Source organism: Dendrobates tinctorius, unplaced genomic scaffold (assembly GCF_039654945.1).
Source record: "Dendrobates tinctorius isolate UK_male_01 unplaced genomic scaffold, ASM3965494v1 ptg000375l, whole genome shotgun sequence".
In the NCBI taxonomy this organism is placed as follows: Eukaryota; Metazoa; Chordata; class Amphibia; order Anura; family Dendrobatidae; genus Dendrobates; species Dendrobates tinctorius.
In genome coordinates, this window is record NW_027362041.1 from 259196 (window position 1) to 287113 (window position 27918).

General features: G+C 50.4%; 1 protein-coding gene across 1 annotated transcript in view; it reads right to left on the bottom strand.

Annotated features, from left to right (window-relative positions):
- IARS1 (isoleucyl-tRNA synthetase 1) overlaps positions 1-27918 on the bottom strand; it is a 237217-nt gene that overhangs the window by 24102 nt on the left and 185197 nt on the right. The window contains exons 20-28 of the mRNA XM_073562980.1: positions 2697-2817; positions 2528-2619; positions 2369-2446; positions 2075-2196; positions 1072-1174; positions 917-1000; positions 583-757; positions 347-462; positions 103-198 (exon numbers count right to left, since the gene is read on the bottom strand). Of these exons, the coding sequence (XP_073419081.1) occupies positions 103-198; positions 347-462; positions 583-757; positions 917-1000; positions 1072-1174; positions 2075-2196; positions 2369-2446; positions 2528-2619; positions 2697-2817 (987 nt within the window). The remainder of the gene's footprint in view (positions 1-102; positions 199-346; positions 463-582; positions 758-916; positions 1001-1071; positions 1175-2074; positions 2197-2368; positions 2447-2527; positions 2620-2696; positions 2818-27918) is intronic.

Sequence of the window (27918 nt, forward strand, 5' to 3'; positions counted from 1 at the left end):
TTTTCTTACGTGTCATTGAAGGGGACTGGATCCTGCTTGTGAAGAATTATACAGGAGTGCCGTAATCTTTCTCCATTCTGACAGCCTGCTGGGAGTACTCACCTTTTTCCGTAACTTCTGTATGCGATTAATAACTTCTCTGGCGACACCTTCATCCACCATAGCCTGGTCCGGACTGACATCTAATAAAACCAAGACCTGTGGAAGAATCACACGGAGCCTCACACATACGATCTGGAATATTCCGGACACTTCTCTGCCGTTTCCGGTTTGATTTGCCCAGAGGCGATGCTCTAGTGTCGGATATACCAGTCAGCCTCCGCCATCACTACTCTGTACGACAAACCTGGGCATCAGAATGAGCCTCAAACTGAGCGCTGTTTCCGCTGGTACTCTGCTCAAAAGTGTAGAGCAGGCGGACGTCCTCCCCATGCAACTCGTGTCCTTCCACCATCATGGAGCCTGTGCAGAAACAACATATGCTATTTACAAGCATTCGCTGCATGAAGACCAAACCAGACTGACCACCCGAACATTCTATCGCCCGGCGCCCACCCGGACATCCTGTCATCAGGCACCCACCTGCTTTCTGAAACTCTTCCAGTTGCTCACTCTTTAGCTCTTTAATGGCAGCCATAATAGATTTGAAAGCCCCCTTCAAGCGTTTCCCAAGCACCATGTGATCGGGCTCTGCCCTCATACGAATCCCGTATTTGGTTTTATCTATGGAAACTGTAACTTTCCGGACATTCAGTTCCTGCAACCAACCAAATGAAAAGTGTCTGCTATCTACAATATGGAGGAGGCCACCGGCACATCTCATGGATAATAGCACCAAATTCATGAGAGACCTGCCACTAATTCTTAGATTAGGAAGGAGGAAATACTGAAGATGGGAGTCAATACTCAGCCTCACCTCAAGAATGTATTTCTCCAGTGATTTGATGTCTGCAAGGGCCTCCATATCCTGATGAATCACAACCACTTCTTTCAATGGATACTAAAGGAGAGAAGACAAGATGTCGGCTGCGGCACAGCTCTCGATCCTGCACTGCCGTTTGATGAACCTACCTTTATAGGCAAGGTCCTCCGGTCCCGAATCACCCGGCCCAGTTCAATTACAGACTGCATCCGAGACACTGCGTTCTCAATCTTCTTATCAATCAAGTCCCCACTGAATCACAAGCAAGAATACAATTGGCTCCTCATACCGCCCATTGGGGGCACAGGATGTCGGTTACATAGTCAGACGGTTGGAAAATGACAAATCTTCCATCAAGTTCAACCAAGCGATGGAAAATGATATCGGGGATGGGGCACATGGACAATCAGAATGCAAGATCCAACCCAGAAGACATCCCTCCTGACTCATATTATTCATCAACTGGGCAAACATTCAAAAGAACTTTACACATTTACATCAGATTTTATGTCATTCTCTTCTACGAAGGCATCTAAGCCTTTTCTGAAAAGAAAAAAAAACAACAGCTCCCAAGGAGACTCCTACAGGATAATAGATCCTGGGTGGAGGGAGCCCGTCGACACCCCCCCCCCCGGTAGACAACCCGTCGACACCCCCACCCCCCCTGAGGGAGCCCGTCGACACCCCCGCCCCCCCCCCCAGAGGGAGCCCGTCGACACCCGCCCCCCGGGAGGGAGCCCGTCATTGGCTGATCATTACATGCTATTTGCAGCTTTCTTAGCATAGACTAGAGGGTCGTCCACCTGTGGGAAGGTTGGCAGCATTAATGTTGTGCTGCACACTTCTCCCTTCATGTAGGGTAACAGGACGGGGTCACCAGGCTGAGTAATCACTGTAACATAAGAAGTACTGCCAAGACGGTATGTCTGCCTCCGACAGACACCAATCTACAACCGATGAGCTCAGTGCCTGCAGGTTGGGAATAGATAGTAAGAGGGCAAACACTTTACTGTTCACCGCTATAACTAACGGTACTGAGCCCCTCAATGTAATGGAAGAAATCTGCATCATCAACTACCAGAAAAAATCGTGCAACCAGGAGTAGCCACAGAACAAGGGCATGAGAAGACGGGAGGTGAGAAATTGGATTACCGAACAGAAGGAAGCATAAGGTAATGGATGCTCTGCGAGTCCTTTTCTTGGACAGATGTCGGGTCAAGCAGTAGCTTCAGTTTCTGATACATCATTTCTGTAATGAATGGGGTGAATGGTGCCTGAGGAGATAACAGAAGCAGTCATTTATGGTAGTCACCAGGTATGGTGGCAGAGTCTGAACCAAAGTCAAACTCTTCAGTACACTGGGAAGACGTCCACACATCTTCCTGAACTTTAGAATAGGATTTAGCTCTGATGTTAATAGATACAGATCCCCGGGTGACATCTTACCATCAGCCTGCACATGGAGAATAGGACGCTGAACAAGGTCTCCAAAGCCATCAGACAGTCGTCTGTGCCACTCTCACCCTGGAACAGAGCAGAGATTGGGGGGGGGCGAGAGGACAGGGTGTGGGGAGAGGGGACAGGGTGCGCGCAGCGAGCTCTCACCTTCAGCCGTCGCCGGTTCATCCGTACATACCAGTTGGTTAGCATATCCACAAAGCGCACGAGCCTGGGAACCACGGTGTAAAGTCTGTAAGCTGAAGAGAAGAGCGGAGTGATGAGTCCCCAGGTCAACAGAAAATTCACAACCAAGGCTCCAACCCCATCCAGGCACCTGTCATCTCAGCCTTGAAGAAACAGATGAGGGATTGCGTGAAGGAGAGAATCCACTTGTCCATGATATTGCCACTTGGCTTTGCTGAACTCTCAGCATATAAAAACTGCACACCATTCTCCTGAGGACACAAAGCACATTCATAATCAGTAAAATACTAGAAAACAAGGGGCCCGAGGTGCATACAAGGGTGACCGTGAAGTAAGATTACTAGGAAGGCCACAGAAACACATACATTGAGGGACACAGCAGCCCCAGAAGAGCAAACCATGGGCTCCTCCTGATACATAGCAGCATCAGCAGAGCAGACCATGGGCCCCTCCTGATACATAGCAGCAACAGCAGAGCAGACCATGGGGTCCTCTTAATACATAGCAGCAAAAGTAGAGCAGACCATGGGGTTCTACTGATACATAGCAGCATCAGGAGAGCAGACCATGGGGGTCTCCTGATAAATAGCAGCATCAGGAGAGCAGACCATGGGGGTCTCCTGATAAATAGCAGCATCAGCAGAGCAGACCATGGGGGTCTCCTGATAAATAGCAGCATCAGCAGAGCAGACCATGGGGGTCTCCTGATAAATAGCAGCATCAGCAGAGCAGACCATGGGGTTCTACTGATACATAGCAGCATCAGCAGAGCAGACCATGGGGGTCTCCTGATAAATAGCAGCATCAGCAGTGCAGACCATGGGGTTCTACTGATACATAGCAGCATCAGCAGAGCAGACCATGGGGGGTCTCCTGATACATAGCAGCATCAGCAGAGCAGACCATGGGGGGGGGGTCTCCAGATACATAGCAGCATCAGCAGAGCAGACCATGGGGGGGTCTCCAGATACATAGCAGCATCAGCAGAGCAGACCATGGGGGGGTCTCCTGATACATAGCAGCATCAGCAGAGCAGACGATGGGGGGGGTCTCCTGATACATAGCAGCATCAGCAGAGCAGACCATGGGGGGGTCTCCTGATACATAGCAGCATCAGCAGAGCAGACCATGGGGGGGGGTCTCCTGATACATAGCAGCATCAGCAGAGTAGACGATGGGGGGGTCTCCTGATACATAGCAGCATCAGCAGAGCAGACCATGGGGTTCTACTGATAAATAGCAGCATCAGCAGAGCAGACCATGGGGGGTCCCCTATTACATAGCAGCATCAGCAGAGCAGACCATGGGGTCCTCCTGATACATAGCAGCATCAGCAGAGCAGACCATGGGGTTCTACTGATACATAGCAGCATCAGCAGAGCAGACCATGGGGGGGTCTCCTGATACATAGCAGCATCAGCAGAGCAGACCATGGGGTCCTCCTGATACATAGCAGCAACAGCAGAGCAGACCATGGGGTCCTCTTAATACATAGCAGCATCAGCAGAGCAGACCAAGGGGTCCTCCTGATACATAACAGCATCAGGAGAGCAGACCATGGGGGTCTCCTGATACATAGCAGCAACAGCAGAGCAGACCACGGGGTCCTCCTGATACATAGCAGCAACAGCAGAGCAGACCACGAGGTCCTCTTGATACATAGCAGCATTAGCAGAGCAGACCAAAGGGTCCTCCTGACACACAGATTTTTGAAATTTGGATACAACAGCTCCACCATTAAGTACAGCTTAGGTTGGTGGAATAGAAGACCTTGGGAAAGGAGGTCGGGAGAGACCATGAAACACCTGTGACCACTGAATGAGGTAAAATTACTTTAGGCGAGTTCAGACCAGATGTGATGATACGGCAAGCAGGAGGCACGCCGCTGCCACCGAATTGTGACGAACGGCGGACCCTGTGCCACCAAAACGTCACGATCCCACCACTGGCACCAGCAGGTCAGCGGACGGAGGGACGTGACGCACTGCCGCCACACGGCTATCACAGGCACAGTGGGGGCTTATCTTAGTTATCCCACCACCGATACCACGTGACAAAAATGCAGCAAGCTAATCTTGCTCTAACAATTTAACGCAGGGGGGTATTTTGGATGCCCCACCACTGCTAACAACCTTCCAAGAACTGCAGGGATTTATGTCTATCCCACTTTCGCAGTTCTACTTTGGAACTCGCAGCCCTCCGACGCCCCCCTTACCCTCAGGTCAGTCAGGGAACTGCACCTAGGATAATTAGTCGCCGGACGGGCTGCTTGTTGTGCACGGGCCACTAGACTAATGCAGTAAGGGAATTACCAATGCTGTGGCCACAGCCCCTCATTCAGCATGTAAGACCCGTCTGTACTGTCAGCTAGCCGAGCCAGCCGTGCACACCACGCTGCCACCAGCCACGCTTCTCAGAGTTAATTAGGAGGGTCCGTGACAAACCCCAAATTAGTAGCGATTATCTAAAAAAGGCGCATAGTTCGTTTCTTAGAGCATGGAGGCAAACTAATAGAATTTTATCATTTATTCCCAAAAGGGCAGTGATTATACAGATAAAAGTTGCTATAAAGTTGAGACATTAAATATGTACAATATAAATATAAAACAAAGGGATTAAAAGACAAAGTAACACTCACATGTGTTCAGTCGATACCAGGTAGACCATGTGGAGGGAGAAGGCGGAGCCACACGTCTCCACTCATCTGGGGGTTCTTGTCAGCACGGACTCTGTAGCTCCAACTGACTGGAATTTGCTAGGGAATACCTATAGTCTAGGGTCTGCAACCTCCCGAAATGGGCGGTCTGGGGAGGTCCAACCCCCTTACTCTCTCAGTTACAACTTAAGTAAAAAAGTTATGATAACCATATCTTAATGGGTGAAGCTCGTATGAACTTACCAAAGGTATCATGTTTCCCAGTGTAACGAATCCAACAAGAAAACATCAAGAATGCACTAGATAGGACACTCCATTTGGGAGCAATCCACATCTCAATTTCTAGAAGTCAGAGAATCGTGAAACTTAGGGGTTTAGACAGCTGGCTTCATTGCCTACACGGTGATATGTTTATTATATCTCTGCTGTGTATGGATTCCGCGATATGAATTGTTTTAATACTTCCCATAGCTGCATTCAAGCCCCTGGCTTTAAACAAAGGAACATCTTTTCCACTTAGCTGCTGCATGGAGGGGGGATGGAGGGACTTCGAGAGGAAGTGGACGGTTTCATGCTACCAGCAAGCTCAGAGCTGATAAGGAGGAGGGGGGGATGCAGCTGTGACAAAGGGACCTTCTAAAAGGTTCCAGAAACATATCTACAGTACATTACACCAGATCTACCAGAATAACAAGAATGCCCTCCACCATGACCTACAGAGACCATGGTATGCATCCACTAAAAAGCCCTCGGGTCTCAGGAGCCGGCAACATATGTAGAGAACGTGTGGATGACGTAAGTTATGAATAGGTCCACATTGGGAACATCACAGCAAAAAGAAAGCAGGCTTAAAAGCCTCCAGAAGGAGCGCCCAGTCTGTCCACCTCCGGAATACAGACTGTGGAGACTGCTGGAATGTGAACCTCTGCCCCATTAGGAGTTCTCAAGACTTACTTCCTGGCCATAAGCCAGTAGGCGGTCCCGCCCCGAGGCAGCCCCGGCCCAGCCCAACCACGAGGCGGCCCCGGCCCAGCCACGAGGAGGCCCCGGCCCAGCCACGAAGAGGCCCCGGCCCAGCCACGAGGACGCCCCGGCCCAGCCCAGCCAGGAGGACGCCCCGGCCCAGCCCAGCCACGAGGAGGCCCCGGCCCAGCCCAGCCACGAGGAGGCCCCGGCCCAGCCCAGCCACGAGGAGGCCCCGACCCAGCCCAGCCACGAGGAGGCCCCGGCCCAGCCCAGCCACGAGGAGGCCCCGGCCCAGCCCAGCCACGAGGAGGCCCCGGCCCAGCCCAGCCACGAGGAGGCCCCGACCCAGCCCAGCCACGAGGAGGCCCCGGCCCAGCCCAGCCACGAGGAGGCCCCGGCCCAGCCCAGCCACGAGGAGGCCCCGACCCGGCCCAGCCACGAGGAGGCCCCGACCCGGCCCAGCCACGAGGAGGCCCCGACCCAGCCCAGCCACGAGGAGGCCCCGGCCCAGCCCAGCCACGAGGAGGCCCCGGCCCAGCCCAGCCACGAGAAGGCCCCGGCCCAGCACCGACCCGAGGCAGGAGACCCAGACGTTGAAATGCCCCACAGTTACATTCCAGAGGCCTGTCAGACCGATCTTTTCACTGTAATCCCTGTTGAAGGTGACTGTTCTATCTTCACGGCCTTCATGGTCCAGGTGGCTTCTATGTCTAAAGGCCAGGAAACCACTGCAGGATGAAGTTCTCGGTAGTCTTTATCTGCTCTAGGCTTCCTGTCCAGCTGTTGGGCAGTTCCAACTCTCACTGGTGCGGTTATAATTGAAGAGAAATAAATATGCTGCAGGTGGTGACACTGGAAAGCAAACTCATCTTGGAGGGAAGGTGTCTAACGCTACCTTAAAGTCCTTTGTAGGGGGAAGGGGTTTGCCTGGCAGCTCATGGCACCAGCAGCATAATCTTGGAGCTCTGTGATCTCTAGCGCTAAAGCGGCTCACACAACGGCACACAAGCAAGCTAACAGCAGGAAATCCCCACCTCAGATGCCACAACACAGGCAAACCAGAGGTCAGAATCGTCCCTCACCTATGAAGGTGATGGATTTCTTCCCAAGGGACCCGCACGCTGCAGCAGCAGAGAAGATGGCATCGTCCAGGGCCTCCTCACACAGAAGCTCGCAGGTACTATCTGAAGGGAGAGGGGGAGACGCAGGGGAAGCAGAATCTGCAGATATACCGCTTACTAAAAGAAAAATGGAGTCTTTAGTGGCCGCTCTCAGGAAATCTCTGCAGGCTGACCTGAGGGTGATGGTGGAAGTTCTTAAAGGGTAAATATCATCCCTGGGTGAACACACAGGACACCTTAAATCCAAAATGGCTGAGCTCACTAAATCACACAACAGCCTGATTGATGAGCATATGAAGCCCTAAAGGAGGAGAGGACTGTAGTCCGGAATAAGAACTGGGATCTTGAAGATTGTTCCTACATGACCTATGTTAACCCTTACTGACATCGGACATACTGTTACGCTGATGTCAGTATCCCCCACTTTCATGTGGGCTCCGGTAGTGAGCCCACCTCAAAGCCGGGACATGTCAGCTGTTTTGAACAGCTGACATGTGCCTGCAATAGCAGCAGGCGGAATCGCGATCTGACCGCGGCTAGTAACTAGTTAAATGCCGCTGACAAACTGACAGTGGCATTTAAGAAGCGCCTCCAGCCATCCGGCCGGAAATGCGCACACCGGTGACCTGCGTCACGTGATCGCGGGTCACCGGTGTGTCAGCATGACAACCAGAGGTCTCCTTTAGACCTCTATGGTTGATGATGCCGGATTGCTGTGAGTGCCACCCTGTGGTCGGCGCTCATAGCAAGTCTGCAATTCAGCTACATACAGACGATCTGAGCATCGTCTCTATTTAGCAGAGCCGATCAAGTTGTGGCAGCTTCTAGCCTCCCATGGAGGCTATTGACGCATGCCAAAAGTAAAAAAAAAAACCCCAAAAAAAAAACAAAAAAACACAAAACAGTTTTTAAAAATATTAAAAAAACAAAACATAAAAGTCCAAATCACCCCCATTTCGCCCCATTCAAAATAAAACAATAACAACGGATCCGTTTTTTAAAACCCGAATCCGATTTTTTGACGGATCCGCGGTAACCGCTATGGGACAAAAAGCGGATCCTGCAAAAAAATGGCGGATCCGTTGTTTAACGGAAACCAACGGATTTTGACGGATTTGAAAAAACGGAAGTGTGAAACAGGCCTAAGACATATTTGTTATTGCCGCATTTGGAATCACCCGATCCATCAAATAAAAAAAAGGATTACCCTGATCGCTAAATGGCGTAGTGAGAAAAAAAATCAAAACGCCAGAATTATGTTATTTTGGTTGCTGCGACGTTGCATTAAAATGCAATAACTGGCGTTCAAAAGATTGTATCTGCACCAAAATGGAATCCTTAAAAATGTCAGCTTGGCACAAAAAATAAGCCCTTACCCAACCCGAGACCACGAAAAATGGAGACGCTACGGGTCTCGGCAAATGGCACAATTTTCTTTTAAGCAAGTTTTGGAATTTTTTTCACAACTTAGATAAAAGAGAACGTAGACATGTTTGGTGTCTATGAACTCGTAATGACCTGGAGAATCATAATGGCAGGGCAGTTTTAGCATTTCGTGAACCTAGCAAAAAAGCCAAACAAAAAACATGTGTGAGATTGCACTTTTTTTGTAATTTCACTGCAATTGGAATTTTTTTCCCCGTTTTCTGTTACACAACATGGTAATGCCAATGCAGTCGTTCAAAAGCACAACTCATCCCGCAAAAAACAAGCCCTCACACAGCCATATTGATGGAAAAATAAAATAGTTATGGCTCTGGAAAGAAGTGGAGCGAAAAACAAAAACGCAAAACCGAAAAAAGCTCCAGTCATGAAAGGGTTAAGATCAGGGGAATCCCAGAGTCCATCTCAGACCGGGATCTGCCTAAAGTTCTTTGATATATTCCTGGGGGAAGTGCTACCAGAGTTGGAGCCACATGAACTAATAGTTGATCGCATTCAAAGCGTACCCAAACCAAAAGCCTTAAACCCCAGTCTCCCAAGAGATGCTTTGGCAAGAATACACTTTGTGGGCGCTAAAGAAGCCTTTATGCAAGCTCTAAGGCAAAGGCCTGCTGTCCCAGAGGAGATACACCGTCTCTCTATTTTCCCTGACTTATCAGCTGGGACACTTCAGCTCTAATGAAGGAGGGAATAAGATACAGATGGGGCTTCCCAGTAAAGCTGATAATCCATAGAGGAGAAGACACCCCCAGATCTCCTTATGCCCACCCCAGGCAGAGAAATTGCTACTCATGGGGAATAACCCCTGTGAAGGATCAGGAGCATCGGGATCCCTAAATATCAAACACCCTCAGAAGAAGCTGAATCCAGAATGGGACACAGTCTGACAATTACCCACTCACTTCACTGGCATCTGTGTGCTTGCCATATGGAGCTGGAGATTAGGGCTCCACTTGTTGTACTTACTGATCATTGTTATGATCTTTCCCCAATATAGAAGGTTCACTTCTATTAATCAACCTATGACTGTTTTTGCTTTTTGCCCTTGTAGGGTCGAGCTGGACCGGGCTGGGGGGTGGTCCCTCTGTGTACCGCGCAGTGACGTACAGACACAAGATAGAGGCAAGTTTCGGGTGCAACAGGTCCAAGTTGATTCTCTTGCCGTCCACCTGACGGCCTCAAAGCACACCACGTTCCTCTTCAAGGCTCTCCGGTTACAGAACACATTAACATACCGTACTTTTCGCCAGGGACGTATATTTACGCTCTGTCCCTTTACGCTTAGTGACGCTCTGGCAGCTCCGTCACCATAGCTGCCTTAGGCCTGTACACCAATGGTAATTTTACTGATCAAACGTCGTTCCTTATACGGTATCCTCCACCCGGAGCCTCGTCTATACTGCGGTACTTTGTGTCAGGACCACCCCCCTGACTTCCTTTCTCCTCAGTCCCCTGGTTAGGTTTTCCTCACAGTGCACCAACTATCACAGTCTCCTCGTCACTTGAGCTCCCCCTGGGGACTGGAATCTTCTGGAACCCTCCTGTCAAATTTATAGCTTTCCCGGTTCTCTGGAACTCCGCCCCCCATGACCAACGGTTTCTTAGGCCTAAGCTGCTGTCAAGTCCTATGCTCACACTCCTCCCTGCTCTCTAATGTCAATTCCAGGTACTGCACGTCACCTACACTTTCCTAGCTGTTTCCCTTCTGTCATAACTGACAACCTGCCTGACAAGTGCAAACCCCTTTGAAACCTGACCAGTCAGTCCGTCCGTCAGGTCACCTTCCCTACACTCTCCCTTCCTTTGTCTATTGTCGTCCCCGACAATCATCTTCCCTTACCAGATCATTGCCAGCGCCCGCCTTCCTCTTTCTGGAGTGTCCGTGGTGTCAGGGACCTGACCTGGGACTACTGTCTGCTTCACATCCTCGATCTCTTTGTCTTTCTCTTGGTTACCTGTTATGATGAGTCACCGAAGGAGGAAAAAACAAAATACCAGCTAAGTCCAGAAAAAAACAGAGAGGTTGGCAGCTATCGGATTGCAGACCCCTGAACCTATCCACAACAACTAGCAGTAGCCGTGGGGGGTTCCTACGGTGCCCTAGACCCCTTTGATCACAGCCGGAGAGCTACATAGCCTAAAGACAGAAAGGGGAAAAACTAAACTGCCCCAGAGCAGACCCCAATGCAATAGGCAGCCCCCAACATATAATGACGGTGAAGCAAGATGAAAACACTAACACAGATAGAAAGATAGGTTGAGCAAATGATGGGGCCCAAGCTAACTACATAGGACAGGATAGGAAAGCTGCTGTCTGCCATCGGCAAAAACCCTATCAAAATGAGCCAACCGACTGATAGGAAAAACAGGCCCTGAAGTCGCTAGGCTTCAAAAGACTATATCAGCACTCAGGTACATTCTGAAGACAGAGCAAAAGATCAACAGATCAAAGACAAAAATGGAATTCAGCTCACCCCCGGCCGGGGATGGCAGAACTCCCAAAAAACAAGGCAAAACAAAAAGAAAACTGAAGAGTACAAAGCAGAGCAGAGAAACTTAGCTTTGAGACGCAGGAATCAGACTGGTCTCCAAGAATCCAGCAGGAAAATCACCAGCCAGGAAGAAGGGCGTCGGCAGCCTTATATCCAGTCCTCAATTCCAGCCACCCAGTTATCATATAGCTGCCCAGGTGTTTGGTAATCAGTCTCACTACCTTCCTTCACCAGAGGAGGGAGTTCATCAGACCTCAATGGTGAAGGGAAAAATGAACTCACAACAGTTACCAGTCATGGTCGGCGTCTCGGTGTCCCAGACCCTCTCAACTCATAGACCCCTTCAGTCTCACGTTTCCTTTGGTCACCCCGACCTTCTCTTACCCGGACCTGTTGCATTTTCTTGTGCATATTATACACCTAAACAACTTTATAACAACACAAGTTCCCATTTTTATAAATCTTTTCTATTGCTGTAAAACCATTACACACCATAACACAATAAAACATGACAGATTTTTTTTTTCTCTCCCCCTTCCTTTAACATGGACACTTCCTCCCTCATTACATCCCCGCTTTGCCAGGCTTAATACAACAAAAACTTCAACTTTTATATTACTTTTTCATTAACTTGGACGCAAACTGTCCTTGTAATCTACACAACGGTGCAACGAAGCCTCGAAAGTTCAAGCCACTTCCTAGTGGCCGGCAGCGAGGGGCCCCACAGCCGTGGAGCTCCCAGGATTTAGGGAGTGTCCTATGAGTCTTTGCTACGGGGGCTCGAGGTCCTCTGGTTCGGCGAGCACAGCTACCGCATAATAGCCGTGGGGGCAGTACTCCTTATAGTAGGACACCAAGTCCCCCTCGTGTAGAGCCCGGCCGTGGCAAATAGAGGCCACATTGATATAAACTTTCTGGCCGGTAGCGAAATCACGCATGAACCCATACCCCTTGGGTATATTCGTGTACACAAACCGTCCCAAAGATCGTGTAGCCGCAATACCAGCCTCTCCCTTTGCGTGGAGCTGGTTCCACACTTCCTGCTCCCTGTACTACTACTTCTTTATAACCTCTGCGACCCAAACAGAGGGTCCGGTGTAAGCCCTGGAGTCCGGTGGGCGGGACTTAGCCGAGGGTGATGGCAGGGCAGAGGCGGCTGATGATATCAGCGGCCCAGCAGCCGCTGGGGCCGGGTGGCGGATAGGGACAGTCAGGTTTTCCAAAGGTTGGGCCACAGGGCCTGACAAACGGGCCGCAGCCAGTTCCAACGCCAGCATAACCGGAGTAACGGCCGGTTTCGGGGAGGATGTCACCACTTGCAGGGGGAACGCAACAGCGTCTTCTGGGGACAGGCTCCGCACCGGCGACGCCGGGCGTGGCGTCACCAGGCGGGGTGGCTCGGGCCTGGGAGTGGAGACCCCACTCAGCTCCGCATAGACAGTGGGGTTTTCCTTGGCCAGACTTTCGGGATCACAAGAGACCGCGTGCTGCGGCTGAGTGGTGGGGGCCTCTTGCGGAGCCGCTGGTAGAGCCGGGGGAACTCTTACCTTCCCCGGCGCCGTGGTCTCCGTCAGACCTTCCCGCGGCTGCTTCTGCAGTCTCCGCTCTTCACTCCACCGTCCGGTGGGGCTGGCCTCCAGACTCAGAGGTTCTGCGGAGAGGCTCTCTGCTGGTATCTGTGGCGGCCGCTCCCGTGGGATCCGCCATGGCTCCGCTCCTCCACCAGAGATCAGACTGGCTGCTCGTGCCTCTGAGGTATAGATCTTCTGGCGAAGCTCGACCTCCCGCCGCCATCGCCACTCCAGGCGGCCAATGCCCTGACAACCGCAGCGTCGCATCCCGTCCGGGGGGCAGCAATCGGATGGCGCCAAACAGCCGCAGTCAATCTTTTCCTCGGTGCCACTCCCTCTGCTGGGCGGGGCGACGGCAGGCCTTTCCACCCACCTGCCTGGGTCCAGTATGTGGGAGCGTCGGCCTCCTGGTACATATCGCTGTCCCCAGGGGTACGTAGGAGGGGGTCCCAGTCCATCCAGAACGACTGCAAACACCCGGACCTCTCCTCTGCGCTGAAGCAGCACCGCCATCTTGCTCCAAACCTGGTACCGCCCCGGATCCTCTGCTGGCAACGCAGATACGCCACAGCGCTCCCACTTTGAAATCCAAGGGTTGGTAATTTGTAATCCACAGGTGTTTATAATCCAAACAGTGCAGTCCAAGTCCGATTCTATTCCTCAGAGGCAGGCCTGCCGCAGAAGATATTGTATTAGCGGCGTTGATCCTGTCGACTACGCCAAGTGTAGGGTCGAGCTGGACAGGGCTGGGGGGTGGTCACTCTGTGTACCGCACAGTGATGTACAGACACAAGATAGAGGCAAGTTTCGGGTGCAACAGGTCCAAGTTTATTCTCTTGCCGTCCACCTGACGGCCTCACAGCACACCACGTTCCTAAACTGATGTCAAGTCCTATGCTCACACTCCTCCCTGCCCTCTAATGTCAATTCCAGGTACTGCACGTCACCTACACTTTCCTAGCTGTTTTCCCTTCTGTCATAACTGACAACTTGCCTGACAAGTGCAAACCCCTTTGAAACCTGACCAGTCAGTCCGTCTGTCAGGTCACCTTCCCTACACCCTTTCTTCCTTTTTTCTTATTCGCCTTCCCTACACAAACCTAAGGATGTACCGTACTGCCCTCTCATGGTCATAGAATGTGTTTCCCTTTTTGCTTGCAGGGCTTTTCTACACTACAGTTTATTGTTCTTAGTGACACTACTATTCGTTATATTATGCATACTTTGGTCAAGTGAATCCTTCCATATATGTATAAGATATGAGTATTAGAATAATGTCTTAATGTGAAGGGATCCGATCCCACCTGTGGAAAGAGATCTGCAAAATGCCAGCAGGTGTGATCTGTATCCAAGAAACTCATCTACTGGAACCAGGCACACGTAGATTAAACAGTGATAAATTGCTTGCCACATTAACAAGCGAGCTGGTGCGGGTATACTGATTAAAAACGCGGTCTCATTTTGCCTTCATAAAATAGAAGACGCAGAGGGTCGATTTATTATCCTCCACTGCTCCCCAAATGGTGTCCAATTTGCGATCGCCTCTGTTTATGCACCAAATTTTTCCCAGATTTAATTAAAGACTTTGCTACAATTAGGGTACCCTAAGTCTACAATTAATAGGGGGGGTTTAATCTTCCAATGAATCAATCAGACTGTTCCCAGCCAGCGCGAAATAGGAAGGGAATGGGATCCATTATTGAAGAACTCAGTCTTCATGATGTATGGAGATACACGCATGGTTTGGAGAGGGATTATACTTTCTTTTCCCCCAGGCACAACTCTTACAGTCGCATTGATCATTTTTTGCTGATGGTAACCTCCTCCTCAGGTGCAAATCTGCTGATATTGGTATTGCGTCCTGGTCTGATCATGCCCCAATCTCTACACACACTGCGGATGCCTTATTAGTCCCGAGATCTTTTAAATGGAAACTCAACGAACATTTGCTCACTAAAAAAAGAAACGGTAGATTTGGTTACAACACAACTCCAGGAATTCTTCTCCACCAATGACAATGGGGCGACCTCTGACGAGACAGTTTGGGAGGCTCAAAGCCTTTGTTAGAGGGATCTTTATAAAAGTGGCGGCAGTGGAAAAGAGAAATAGAGAAAATAAATTATGTGATCTATTAGACATCTTAAGTAACCTAGAAAGATTAAAGAAAAAACACCCCTCAAGTAAAAAGGCTCAAGAAGGGGGCGTGTCCTGGTCTTCTATGTGAGCGGACGCACAGGAGAGCGCTCCCGCCGAAGCTTCCTGATTATCCTGCACAGCCACTACTAAAAACGTCGGAAGAGCCCGGGCACCGGAGGACAGCACCTGGAGGGTGCAGAGTGAGAGAGATGACACGGAGGAGACAGCGGGACACTGGTGCAGGGGAAGGAGGCAGAGTCCAAGATGGCGCGGCTGCAAGGGAGGACGCGGTGAGAGCAAACAAGGAGTGTCAGAGGCGCATGGAGGCGGCTGCAAAACTGAAGAAATTTGCACGATAGGAAGGGGCGGGGGAGGCAGCCATGAACCCAGGAGCGGTATCTGATCCAGAGGAGGAGGATATACTCTCTGGAGGGGAGTCTAAGGTACAGAGTGGGGCAGGAGATGGGAACATGGCGGCTGCAGCTTGGGGCCAGGAGACAGAACATGGGGGTGAGCCGACCCTAAAAGACGTCTATCTTAGTCTCTTCATGTAAGCAGACTTTGACCACCCTGACACAGCAACTGCAGGATGTACGGGGGGACATGGCAAACAGAGGTCGCGCTACATATTTTTCAGAGGAGTAAAAATACTCCTCCCAATATTTTTGAGGAGTATTTTTCACCACGGAGGAGTACGCAATTTGTTTGAATTAAAATTGATGCTACACACGCTGAGATGCACAGAGAGAGAGTGCCGCGATGACGTCAGTCGCGCGGGTCACGTGTCCGTACGGCCGCTGCTGCACGCTACCACCCGCTGAGAGACAAGCACAGAGGGCGCGCCGCGATGACGTGAGTCGCTCCGCAACATCTGATACTGCCCTTTCCCCAGCTCGGTCCAACTCGCTGCCACTGTAGCTTAGAACGATGCGTCCCGTGGACGTATCGTACTAATCTGAAGGCGTTTTTTCGCCTGCCTGTGCGTCATAGACGCCCAGACAGGCGTTAATGCGACCTCTGGTGACATGGGCACTGTATGTCACACTACACAGTGGGCACTGTCTGCGGCATAGTGTTATAGATAGGCAGTACATCGGGAAGGTACTGTATGGCAGGCCCTGCTTCTGGGGCACTGTGTGGGCGCGGTGAGGTTGCTATGACATTGCTCCTGTCCCCCCTTTCCCTTGGTGTAGGTGGTCTCCTCCCCGTCACACCTGTGATGCACACATAGCTACAGCTGCTCTGATCGCTGATCGGAGACGTGACACTGACAGCACCACTGCCGGACACCCCGCCTCCACCCGAACTGCTTCTGGTCCTCTCACAGTGAGGGGAGCAGGCAGTACGGAGGCCTGTGGCCGGTCACCGCGGCCCGCACTCCCTTACAGCCGACAGGAGCATGGACGAGCAGCACACAGTCCTCCCCACTGTCCCCGAGGGCTGAGGACCCGGCACTCACCGCCCACCCGGTACATATTCGCTGCCATCTTTCGCTCTCCCGCGCACAATAACTCGGTGTGCAAAGGCATCAACAAGCCACTAGAGCGAGAACAAGGTTTAGACCGGGAGCAAGTCCCACAGGACTGCACAAAATTCCTGACATCACGAGACAAGGCGGGCCACCAAAAAGACCGACTCACCAGATCTCTAGTACCAAAAATACCTGGATGACCAGCCAATGCAGAGCAATGAACTTCAGACATCACTCTCTTCCTCCACTGGTCAGGAACATACAACTTTCCACTGGGACAACGCTCAGGTTTGTCCTCCTGAAACTCTTCCAGAGCACTTCTCAAATCGGGCGAGATGGCAGAAAGAACTACCCCCTCGCCTAAGATGGTAGCAGGCTTAGTCACAACAGGAGAATCAGCAAGGAAACTCCTAGAGAGGGCGTCTGCCTTGACATTCTTAGTGCCCAGAAGAAAAGAGACCACAAAATCAAAACGTGTGAAAAACAAGGCCCACCTAGCCTGTCTAGGATTCAAGCGCTTGGCCGACTCCAGGTAAATCAAATTCTTGTGGTCAGTAAGGACCACGACTTGGTGTTTGGCTCCCTCCAACCAATGTCTCCACTCCTCAGTTCCCGATTCCCCACATCATAGTTACTTTCGGATGGGGAGAACTTTCGAGAAAAGAAAGCACAAGGATTCATTTTAGATGTCACAGGATCTTTTTGGGACAACACCGCTCCTGCACCAATCTCAGAAGTGTCCACCTCCACCTGAAACGGGAGACATCAGGTTGCCGCAAAACCGGAGCAGAAGTGAATCTTCGCTTCAGCTCCTGAAAGGAAGAAACAGCCTCCGGAGACCAATTCAGCACATCAGCACCCTTCCTAGTCAAATCTGTCAATGGCTTGGCAATACCAGAAAAATTAGCTATAAACTTCCGATAAAAATTAGCGAAACCCAAAAACTTCTGGAGGGCCTTCAAAGAAGTGGGCTGAACCCAATCATAAATGGCCTGTACCTTGGCCGGGTCCATTTCAATAGTTGACGGAGACAAAATAAATCCCAAAAATGAAACCCTCTGCACCCCAAAAAGGCATTTCGATCCCTTGACATACAGGGAATTCTCCCTCAAAATCCGGAACACAGTCCGAACATGTTCCATATGAGAGTCCCAATTCTTGGAGAAGATCAAAATATCATCCAGATAGATAATCAAAAATGTATCCACAAAGTCTCGGAATATATCGTTCATGAAGCACTGGAAGACAGAAGGGGCATTAGTGAGCCCAAAAGGCATCACCAGGTACTCAAAATGTCCCTCCGGAGTATTGAACGCCATCTTCCATTCATCCCCATGCTTAATGCGAATAAGATTATACGCCCCCCCTGAGGTCAAGCTTGGTAAACCAGCAAGCACCTTTAACTCTGGAGAATAGATCAGAAATAAGGGGTAACGGATACTGATATTTAACAGTAATTTTGTTGAGGGCACGATAGCCAATACAAGGCCTTAATGAACCATCCTGTTTAGCCACGAAAAAAAACCCAGCACCTAAGGGTGAAGAGGATGGTCTAATATGACCCTTCTCCAATGCCTCCTTAATATAGGATCGCATAGCCTCGTGCTCGGGTACAGATAAATTGAAAAGCCGACCCTTGGGGAATTTACACCCCGGGTTCAGCTCAATTGCACAGTCATAACTCCTATGAGGAGGCAAAGACGCAGACTCATTCTCACTAAATACATCATAAAAGTCAGCCAAATAGTCAGGAACATCATGCGACTGGGGAGAGGTGGAGAAAACAGGAGCATCACTAAGGGCACACCGGCAACCCCAACTCACCACAGACAAAGATATCCAATCCAGAACTGGATTATGGATTTGCAACCAGGAAAACCCCAGAACAATGGTATCATGCAAATTAAGCAACACCAAAAATCTGCAATTTTCTTGATGGTCTGGGGCGACCCGCATTACCACCTGGGTCCAAAACTGAGGTTTATTGTTCGCCAAAGGAGTAGCATCAATACCCCTCAAAGGGATAGGCGTCCGCAGAGGTGTCATATGGAAATCCACAACGTTTAGCAAAATCCAAGTCCATTAGGTTCAGAGCTGCTCCTGAATCCACAAAAGCCTTGGCGGAAAATGTGGACAGGGAGCAGATCAGAGTAATTGCCAGAAGAAACTTAGGTTGAACACCACCCATAGAAAACGTGTGTGCACAACGTTTCTCTCGTTTAGGGCAGACAGAAATAATATGCGAGGCATCTCCACAAAAAAAAACACATCTTATTACGCCTTCTGAACTCCTGACGTTGCACCCTAGACAAAACTCTATCACATTGCATAGGTTCAGACATTTGTTCAACAGGTGGCAACATCTCTCGTGTAGTTTTGCGTTCACGTAAACGCCGATCCACCTGAATGGCTAATGACATAGAATCGGCAAGACCAGAGGGAACAGGAAATCCCACCATAGTATCTTTTACAGTTTCTGACAAACCCTTCCGAAAGAGGGCTGCCAAGGCACCATCATTCCAGGTAGTAAGGACCGCCCACTTTCGGAATTTTTGACAGTACAACTCTGCCGAATCCCGACCCTGGCTTAATGCCAACAGGGTCTTTTCAGCCTGATCAATAGCATTAGGTTCATCATACAACAACCCCAAGGCTTGAAAAAATGCGTTCACATTATTCAGAATAGGATCATCAGGTTTCAAAGAAAACGCCCATTCCTGGGGATCGCCGCGCAGCAAAGAGATGACAATTTTAACCTGCTGCGCGGAGTTCCCCGACGAGTTAGACTTCAAGGCAAAAAATAATTTACAATTATTCTTGAAATTCAAGAATTTAGACCGATCCCCAAAAAACACATCAGGAGTAGGAATCTTTAGTTCAGCAGCATGTGAATGAGCAAGATAGGCGGAAATTCCCCGCACTTCAGCAGCGAGCTGCTCCACACGATCAGACAATTGCTTCATCTCCATTGAGAGAAAAATTCCCCCTACGGCCTCAGAGATATAGAGGAAAAAATATGCACACAAAAAAAAAAAAAAAAATTCTGACACTTTTTTTTCCTTTTTTTTTTTTTTTAACAATTCTCTCCTGCTATTGAGTACCCTAGGATCTGCGGTATGGCTGGTGATTCTGTTATGATGAGTCACCGAAGGAGGAATAAACAAAATACCAGCTAAGTCCAGAAAAAAACAGAGAGGTTGGCAGCTATCGGATTGCAGACCCCTGAACCTATCCACAAAAACTAGCAGTAGCCGTGGGGGGTTCCTACGGTGCCTTAGACCCCTTTGATCACAGCCGGAGAGCTACATATCCTAAAGACAGAAAGGGGAAAAACTAAACTGCCCCAGAGCAGACCCCAAAGCAATAGGCAGCCCCCAACATATAATGACGGTGAAGCAAGATGAAAACACTAACACAGATAGAAAGATAGGTTGAGCAAATGATGGGGCCCAAGCTAACTACATAGGACAGGATAGGAAAGCTGCTGTCTGCCATCCGCAAAAACCCTATCAAAATGAGCCAACCGACTGATAGGAAAAACAGGCCCTGAAGTCGCTAGACTTCAAAAGACTATATCAGCACTCAGGTATATTCTGAAGACAGAGCAAAAGATCAACAGATCAAAGACAAAAATGAAATTCAGCTCACCCCCGGCCGGGGATGGCAGAACTCCCAAAAAACAAGGCAAAACAAAAAGAAAACTGAAGAGTACAAAGCAGAGCAGAGAAACTTAGCTTTGAGACGCAGGAATCAGACTGGTCTCCAAGAATCCAGCAGGAAAATCACCAGCCAGGAAGAAGGGCGTCGGCAGCCTTATATCCAGTCCTCAATTCCAGCCACCCAGTTATCATCTAGCTGCCCAGGTGTTTGGCAATCAGTCTCACTACCTTCCTTCACCAGAGGAGGGAGTTCATCAGACCTCAATGGTGAAGGGAAAAATGAACTCACAACAGTTACCAGTCATGGTCGGCGTCTCGGTGTCCCAGACCCTCTCAACTCATAGACCCCTTCAGTCTCACGTTTCCTTTGGTCACCCCGACCTTCTCTTACCCGGACCTGTTGCATTTTCTTGTGCATATTATACACCTAAACAACTTTATAACAACACAAGTTCCCATTTTTATAAATCTTTTCTATTGCTGTAAAACCATTACACACCATAACACAATAAAACATGACAGATTTTTTTTTTCTCTCCCCCTTCCTTTAACATGGACACTTCCTCCCTCATTACATCCCCGCTTTGCCAGGCTTAATACAACAAAAACTTCAACTTTTATATTACTTTTTCATTAACTTGGACGCAAACTGTCCTTGTAATCTACACAACGGTGCAACGAAGCCTCGAAAGTTCAAGCCACTTCCTAGTGGCCGGCAGCGAGGGGCCCCACAGCCGTGGAGCTCCCAGGATTTAGGGAGTGTCCTATGAGTCTTTGCTACGGGGGCTCGAGGTCCTCTGGTTCGGCGAGCACAGCTACCGCATAATAGCCGTGGGGGCAGTACTCCTTATAGTAGGACACCAAGTCCCCCTCGTGTAGAGCCCGGCCGTGGCAAATAGAGGCCACATTGATATAAACTTTCTGGCCGGTAGCGAAATCACGCATGAACCCATACCCCTTGGGTATATTCGTGTACACAAACCGTCCCAAAGATCGTGTAGCCGCAATACCAGCCTCTCCCTTTGCGTGGAGCTGGTTCCACACTTCCTGCTCCCTGTACTACTACTTCTTTATAACCTCTGCGACCCAAACAGAGGGTCCGGTGTAAGCCCTGGAGTCCGGTGGGCGGGACTTAGCCGAGGGTGATGGCAGGGCAGAGGCGGCTGATGTCAGCGGCCCAGCAGCCGCTGGGGCCGGGTGGCGGATAGGGACAGTCAGGTTTTCCAAAGGTTGGGCCACAGGGCCTGACAAACGGGCCGCAGCCAGTTCCAACGCCAGCATAACCGGAGTAACGGCCGGTTTCGGGGAGGATGTCACCACTTGCAGGGGGAACGCAACAGCGTCTTCTGGGGACAGGCTCCGCACCGGCGACGCCGGGCGTGGCGTCACCAGGCGGGGTGGCTCGGGCCTGGGAGTGGAGACCCCACTCAGCTCCGCATAGACAGTGGGGTTTTCCTTGGCCAGACTTTCGGGATCACAAGAGACCGCGTGCTGCGGCTGAGTGGTGGGGGCCTCTTGCGGAGCCGCTGGTAGAGCCGGGGGAACTCTTACCTTCCCCGGCGCCGTGGTCTCCGTCAGACCTTCCCGCGGCTGCTTCTGCAGTCTCCGCTCTTCACTCCACCGTCCGGTGGGGCTGGCCTCCAGACTCAGAGGTTCTGCGGAGAGGCTCTCTGCTGGTATCTGTGGCGGCCGCTCCCGTGGGATCCGCCATGGCTCCGCTCCTCCACCAGAGATCAGACTGGCTGCTCGTGGCTCTGAGGTATAGATCTTCTGGCGAAGCTCGACCTCCCGCCGCCATCGCCACTCCAGGCGGCCAATGCCCTGACAACCGCAGCGTCGCATCCCGTCCGGGGGGCAGCAATCGGATGGCGCCAAACAGCCGCAGTCAATCTTTTCCTCGGTGCCACTCCCTCTGCTGGGCGGGGCGACGGCAGGCCTTTCCACCCACCTGCCAGGGTCCAGTATGTGGGAGCGTCGGCCTCCTGGTACATATCGCTGTCCCCAGGGGTACGTAGGAGGGGGTCCCAGTCCATCCAGAACGACTGCAAACACCCGGACCTCTCCTCTGCGCTGAAGCAGCACCGCCATCTTGCTCCAAACCTGGTACCGCCCCGGATCCTCTGCTGGCAACGCAGATACGCCACAGCGCTCCCAATTTGAAATCCAAGGGTTGGTAATTTGTAATCCACAGGTGTTTATAATCCAAACAGTGCAGTCCAAGTCCGATTCTATTCCTCAGAGGCAGGCCTGCCGCAGAAGATATTGTATTAGCGGCGTTGATCCTGTCGACTACGCCAAGTGTAGGGTCGAGCTGGACAGGGCTGGGGGGTGGTCACTCTGTGTACCGCACAGTGATGTACAGACACAAGATAGAGGCAAGTTTCGGGTGCAACAGGTCCAAGTTTATTCTCTTGCCGTCCACCTGACGGCCTCACAGCACACCACGTTCCTAAACTGATGTCAAGTCCTATGCTCACACTCCTCCCTGCCCTCTAACGTCAATTCCAGGTACTGCACGTCACCTACACTTTCCTAGCTGTTTTCCCTTCTGTCATAACTGACAACTTGCCTGACAAGTGCAAACCCCTTTGAAACCTGACCAGTCAGTCCGTCTGTCAGGTCACCTTCCCTACACCCTTTCTTCCTTTTTTCTTATTCGCCTTCCCTACACAAACCTAAGGATGTACCGTACTGCCCTCTCATGGTCATAGAATGTGTTTCCCTTTTTGCTTGCAGGGCTTTTCTACACTACAGTTTATTGTTCTTAGTGACACTACTATTCGTTATATTATGCATACTTTGGTCAAGTGAATCCTTCCATATATGTATAAGATATGAGTATTAGAATAATGTCTTAATGTGAAGGGATCCGATCCCACCTGTGGAAAGAGATCCGCAAAATGCCAGCAGGTGTGATCTGTATCCAAGAAACTCATCTACTGGAACCAGGCACACGTAGATTAAACAGTGATAAATTGCTTGCCACATTAACAAGCGAGCTGGTGCGGGTATACTGATTAAAAACGCGGTCTCATTTTGCCTTCATAAAATAGAAGACGCAGAGGGTCGATTTATTATCCTCCACTGCTCCCCAAATGGTGTCCAATTTGCGATCGCCTCTGTTTATGCACCAAATTTTTCCCAGATTTAATTAAAGACTTTGCTACAATAAGGGTACCCTAAGTCTACAATTAATAGGGGGGGTTTAATCTTCCAATGAATCAATCAGACTGTTCCCAGCCAGCGCGAAATAGGAAGGGAATGGGATCCATTATTGAAGAACTCAGTCTTCATGATGTATGGAGATACACGCATGGTTTGGAGAGGGATTATACTTTCTTTTCCCCCAGGCACAACTCTTACAGTCGCATTGATCATTTTTTGCTGATGGTAACCTCCTCCTCAGGTGCAAATCTGCTGATATTGGTATTGCGTCCTGGTCTGATCATGCCCCAATCTCTACACACACTGCGGATGCCTTATTAGTCCCGAGATCTTTTAAATGGAAACTCAACGAACATTTGCTCACTAAAAAAAGAAACGGTAGATTTGGTTACAACACAACTCCAGGAATTCTTCTCCACCAATGACAATGGGGCGACCTCTGACGAGACAGTTTGGGAGGCTCAAAGCCTTTGTTAGAGGGATCTTTATAAAAGTGGCGGCAGTGGAAAAGAGAAATAGAGAAAATAAATTATGTGATCTATTAGACATCTTAAGTAACCTAGAAAGATTAAAGAAAAAACACCCCTCAAGTAAAAAGGCTCAAGAAGGGGGCGTGTCCTGGTCTTCTATGTGAGCGGACGCACAGGAGAGAGCTCCCGCCGAAGCTTCCTGATTATCCTGCACAGCCACTACTAAAAACGTCGGAAGAGCCCGGGCACCGGAGGACAGCACCTGGAGGGTGCAGAGTGAGAGAGATGACACGGAGGAGACAGCGGGACACTGGTGCAGGGGAAGGAGGCAGAGTCCAAGATGGCGCGGCTGCAAGGGAGGACGCGGTGAGAGCAAACAAGGAGTGTCAGAGGCGCATGGAGGCGGCTGCAAAACTGAAGAAATTTGCACGATAGGAAGGGGCGGGGGAGGCAGCCATGAACCCAGGAGCGGTATCTGATCCAGAGGAGGAGGATATACTCTCTGGAGGGGAGTCTAAGGTACAGAGTGGGGCAGGAGATGGGAACATGGCGGCTGCAGCTTGGGGCCAGGAGACAGAACATGGGGGTGAGCCGACCCTAAAAGACGTCTATCTTAGTCTCTTCATGTAAGCAGACTTTGACCACCCTGACACAGCAACTGCAGGATGTACGGGGGGACATGGCAAACAGAGGTCGCGCTACATATTTTTCAGAGGAGTAAAAATACTCCTCCCAATATTTTTGAGGAGTATTTTTCACCACGGAGGAGTACGCAATTTGTTTGAATTAAAATTGATGCTACACACGCTGAGATGCACAGAGAGAGAGTGCCGCGATGACGTCAGTCGCGCGGGTCACGTGTCCGTACGGCCGCTGCTGCACGCTACCACCCGCTGAGAGACAAGCACAGAGGGCGCGCCGCGATGACGTGAGTCGCTCCGCAACATCTGATACTGCCCTTTCCCCAGCTCGGTCCAACTCGCTGCCACTGTAGCTTAGAACGATGCGTCCCGTGGACGTATCGTACTAATCTAAAGGTGTTTTTTCGCCTGCCTGTGCGTCATAGACGCCCAGACAGGCGTTAATGCGACCTCTGGTGACATGGGCACTGTATGTCACACTACACAGTGGGCACTGTCTGCGGCATAGTGTTATAGATAGGCAGTACATCGGGAAGGTAATGTATGGCAGGCCCTGCTTCTGGGGCACTGTGTGGGCGCGGTGAGGTTGCTATGACATTGCTCCTGTCCCCCCTTTCCCTTGGTGTAGGTGGTCTCCTCCCCGTCACACCTGTGATGCACACATAGCTACAGCTGCTCTGATCGCTGATCGGAGACGTGACACTGACAGCACCACTGCCGGACACCCCGCCTCCACCCGAACTGCTTCTGGTCCTCTCACAGTGAGGGGAGCAGGCAGTACGGAGGCCTGTGGCCGGTCACCGCGGCCCGCACTCCCTTACAGCCGACAGGAGCATGGACGAGCAGCACACAGTCCTCCCCACTGTCCCCGAGGGCTGAGGACCCGGCACTCACCGCCCACCCGGTACATATTCGCTGCCATCTTTCGCTCTCCCGCGCACAATAACTCGGGGTGCCGAGTGTGTTTCCGGTGCCCGTGGTGGGGGCGGGGATACTTCCGGTAAGAAGGAGAGGGAAGGACTGAGCGCAAGTGCAGCTGCAATGTAGACGGCCTGTCACTGAGCGCAAGTGCAGCTCTGATACTGCCCTTTCCCCAGCTCCGTCCAACTCGCTGCCACTGTAGGTTAGAACGATGCGTCCCGTGGACGTATCGTACTAATCTGAAGCCGTTTTTTCGCCTGCCTGTGCGTCAGACGGCCAGACAGGCGTTAATGCGACCTCTGATGGCAAACATAAATGTGGCCATGCAAAAAGCAGATAAAAGAATGGGTGCAGAGGAGGAGAGGGTGAGCACCACAGAAGACATGTAGTTAAACTGCAAAAAGTGTAGAAAAAGCTCTCACAACGAGTGTCAGAATTGTCTGCTAAAAATGAGGATCTTGACAACAGATCCAGACAAAACAACCTCCGGATAGTGGGGATGCTGGAGAAAACAGAGGGGAGAAATCCTACTGAGTTTATTGAAAGCTGGCGGAAGGAGAAAATAGGGGACGCTACACTGACAAAAGTCTTTGCAGTTGAAAGAGCTCACAGGGTCCTGCCGCAGCCCCCTGCCCCTGGCTCCAATCCTCGTACTATGCTTGCTAAAATCCTGAACTATAGAGATCGGGACATTGTCCTCAGGAAAGCCAGGGAACCAGAGGATCTCACGATTAATGGACAGAGGATTGCAATATACCCGGACTACTCTGCTGCAGTCCAAAAGCAGAGAATGAGGTTCACCGGTATTAAGAGGCGTCTGAGAGAACTGGGGGTGCAATATTCTATGCTGTTCCCTGCGATGCTCAGGGTGGTGGCCTTTGATAGGGTCCATTTTTTCCTTGTCCCAGAGGACGCCACCCAGTGGATTGACCTCAATGCCAAGAAACTTCAGGCTAAAGGGGACTGTGGATCTGCAGTGTTCTGGATTTGAGCTATTTTCTTTCCCCTGGAATATGGGAGTTGAAACTATACATGTATAAGTGGTTATACGTTGATATTATCATTGAACTGAACATGCCTGCCCCATGTGGTCGGTTGGAGGATGCTGCTTTAAAATAAAGTTTTGGGGGGTGGTTGGGATGAAGGGGCATAATGTGGCTGGGTTCTGTTGCACATCTACAGTGGTAGTGGTTTAAGTATGTTTATAATAATCTTAAGTTATTAAACTTGTATGAAGGCGGGAGAAGAGGTTGAGTGCGGAGGTAGACTTTTACGGCAAGTTAAGTGTTTAAGGATGATAGAGTGCTTGCATCGGGCCAGAGGGGCCCCACTCTCGATGAGGGAGAGGTTAACATATTTTGGAAGAGAAATGGGTGGGAAGTGGGAGTTTGAAGGGTGGGTTGTTTGGAGTGGGGGGAAAGACTGCTTGTACGGGAGAGAGAGGTTGATTTACAGTACACTAAGTGAAGTAATGAGGGACCGTATTAAAAGTTCTAAGCTGGAATGTAAGAGACATGGCTGATAGGACCAGGAGGGCGGCTGTCCTTCAGTATGTTCGAGACCAGAGGGCTTCATTGATATGTTTACTTGAGACGCACCTAGTGCGAGAGAGGGTGGACATGTTGAAAAGGAATTGGATACAGAAGGCTTATCACTCTACCTTCTCTACGTACTCTAAGGGGGTGTCGGTCTTAATTCCCATGGGGACATGGTATGAGGAAATGGAAGTGCATATTGCTGCGGATGGACAATATGTGGTGGTGATATGTAAGATGTTTGGGGTGCTGTTGTGTGTTGCCGCCATGTATATCCCGCCCCAATATTCGAGTAGGAAAATCAGACAAGTGATGGAACTGACTGGTCATGGGGGGGTATGCCTCTTCTGATTATTGGGGATCTCAATAACTTATATGACGATTTCTGGGACAAAAACAAGAACACTCAAAATAGGACAGAGTCATGTCACCCCATTTGGTACATACATACAGGAGCTTGGGTTGGTCGATTTGTGGAGGGTGAGACATACTGGGGAAAGGGGGGTACTCATGTTACTCACCGGCACATGACACCCTGTCTAGAATAGACATGGATTTCGGAAATGAGATGTTGGATTCAATGGTGAAAGAGGTGAGATATCTGCCTCGGACCACTGCCCGGTTGAGGTAGAATTGCGGTCGGCGGAGACACTGGTCTGACGCAGGGGAGAGTGGAAAATTCACCCTAACTGGTTGAACAGCTTAGATCTAGAGGGAATACAACGGGAGGTGGTGGAGTATTTTACCATTAATCAGGGAAGTGCTGAGATGTCCACTGTCTGGGATGCTATAAAGGCGTACCTAAGAGGGTTATTATTTAGAGATATTAGATGTAGATGTAAGGCAAGGACAAAGCAGTCGGAGAAGGAAGCGATACAGAGGTTAAAGAAAGCCGAGGACGAAATGGTGACTCTCAACATGGCGGAGGATAGGAATAGAATGAAGGTTGCCCAAAAGAATGTAGATAAAATCTTCTTGGATTGAGCAGAAAGGAGAAAGGAATTCCAGCAGCTGGCTTTTCATCAGGATGGGGAGACAGTGGGACACATGTTGTTGCTGGTGGCTTCGGCCTAGAGGGGTACCTCACACATGCATTCTCTGTATT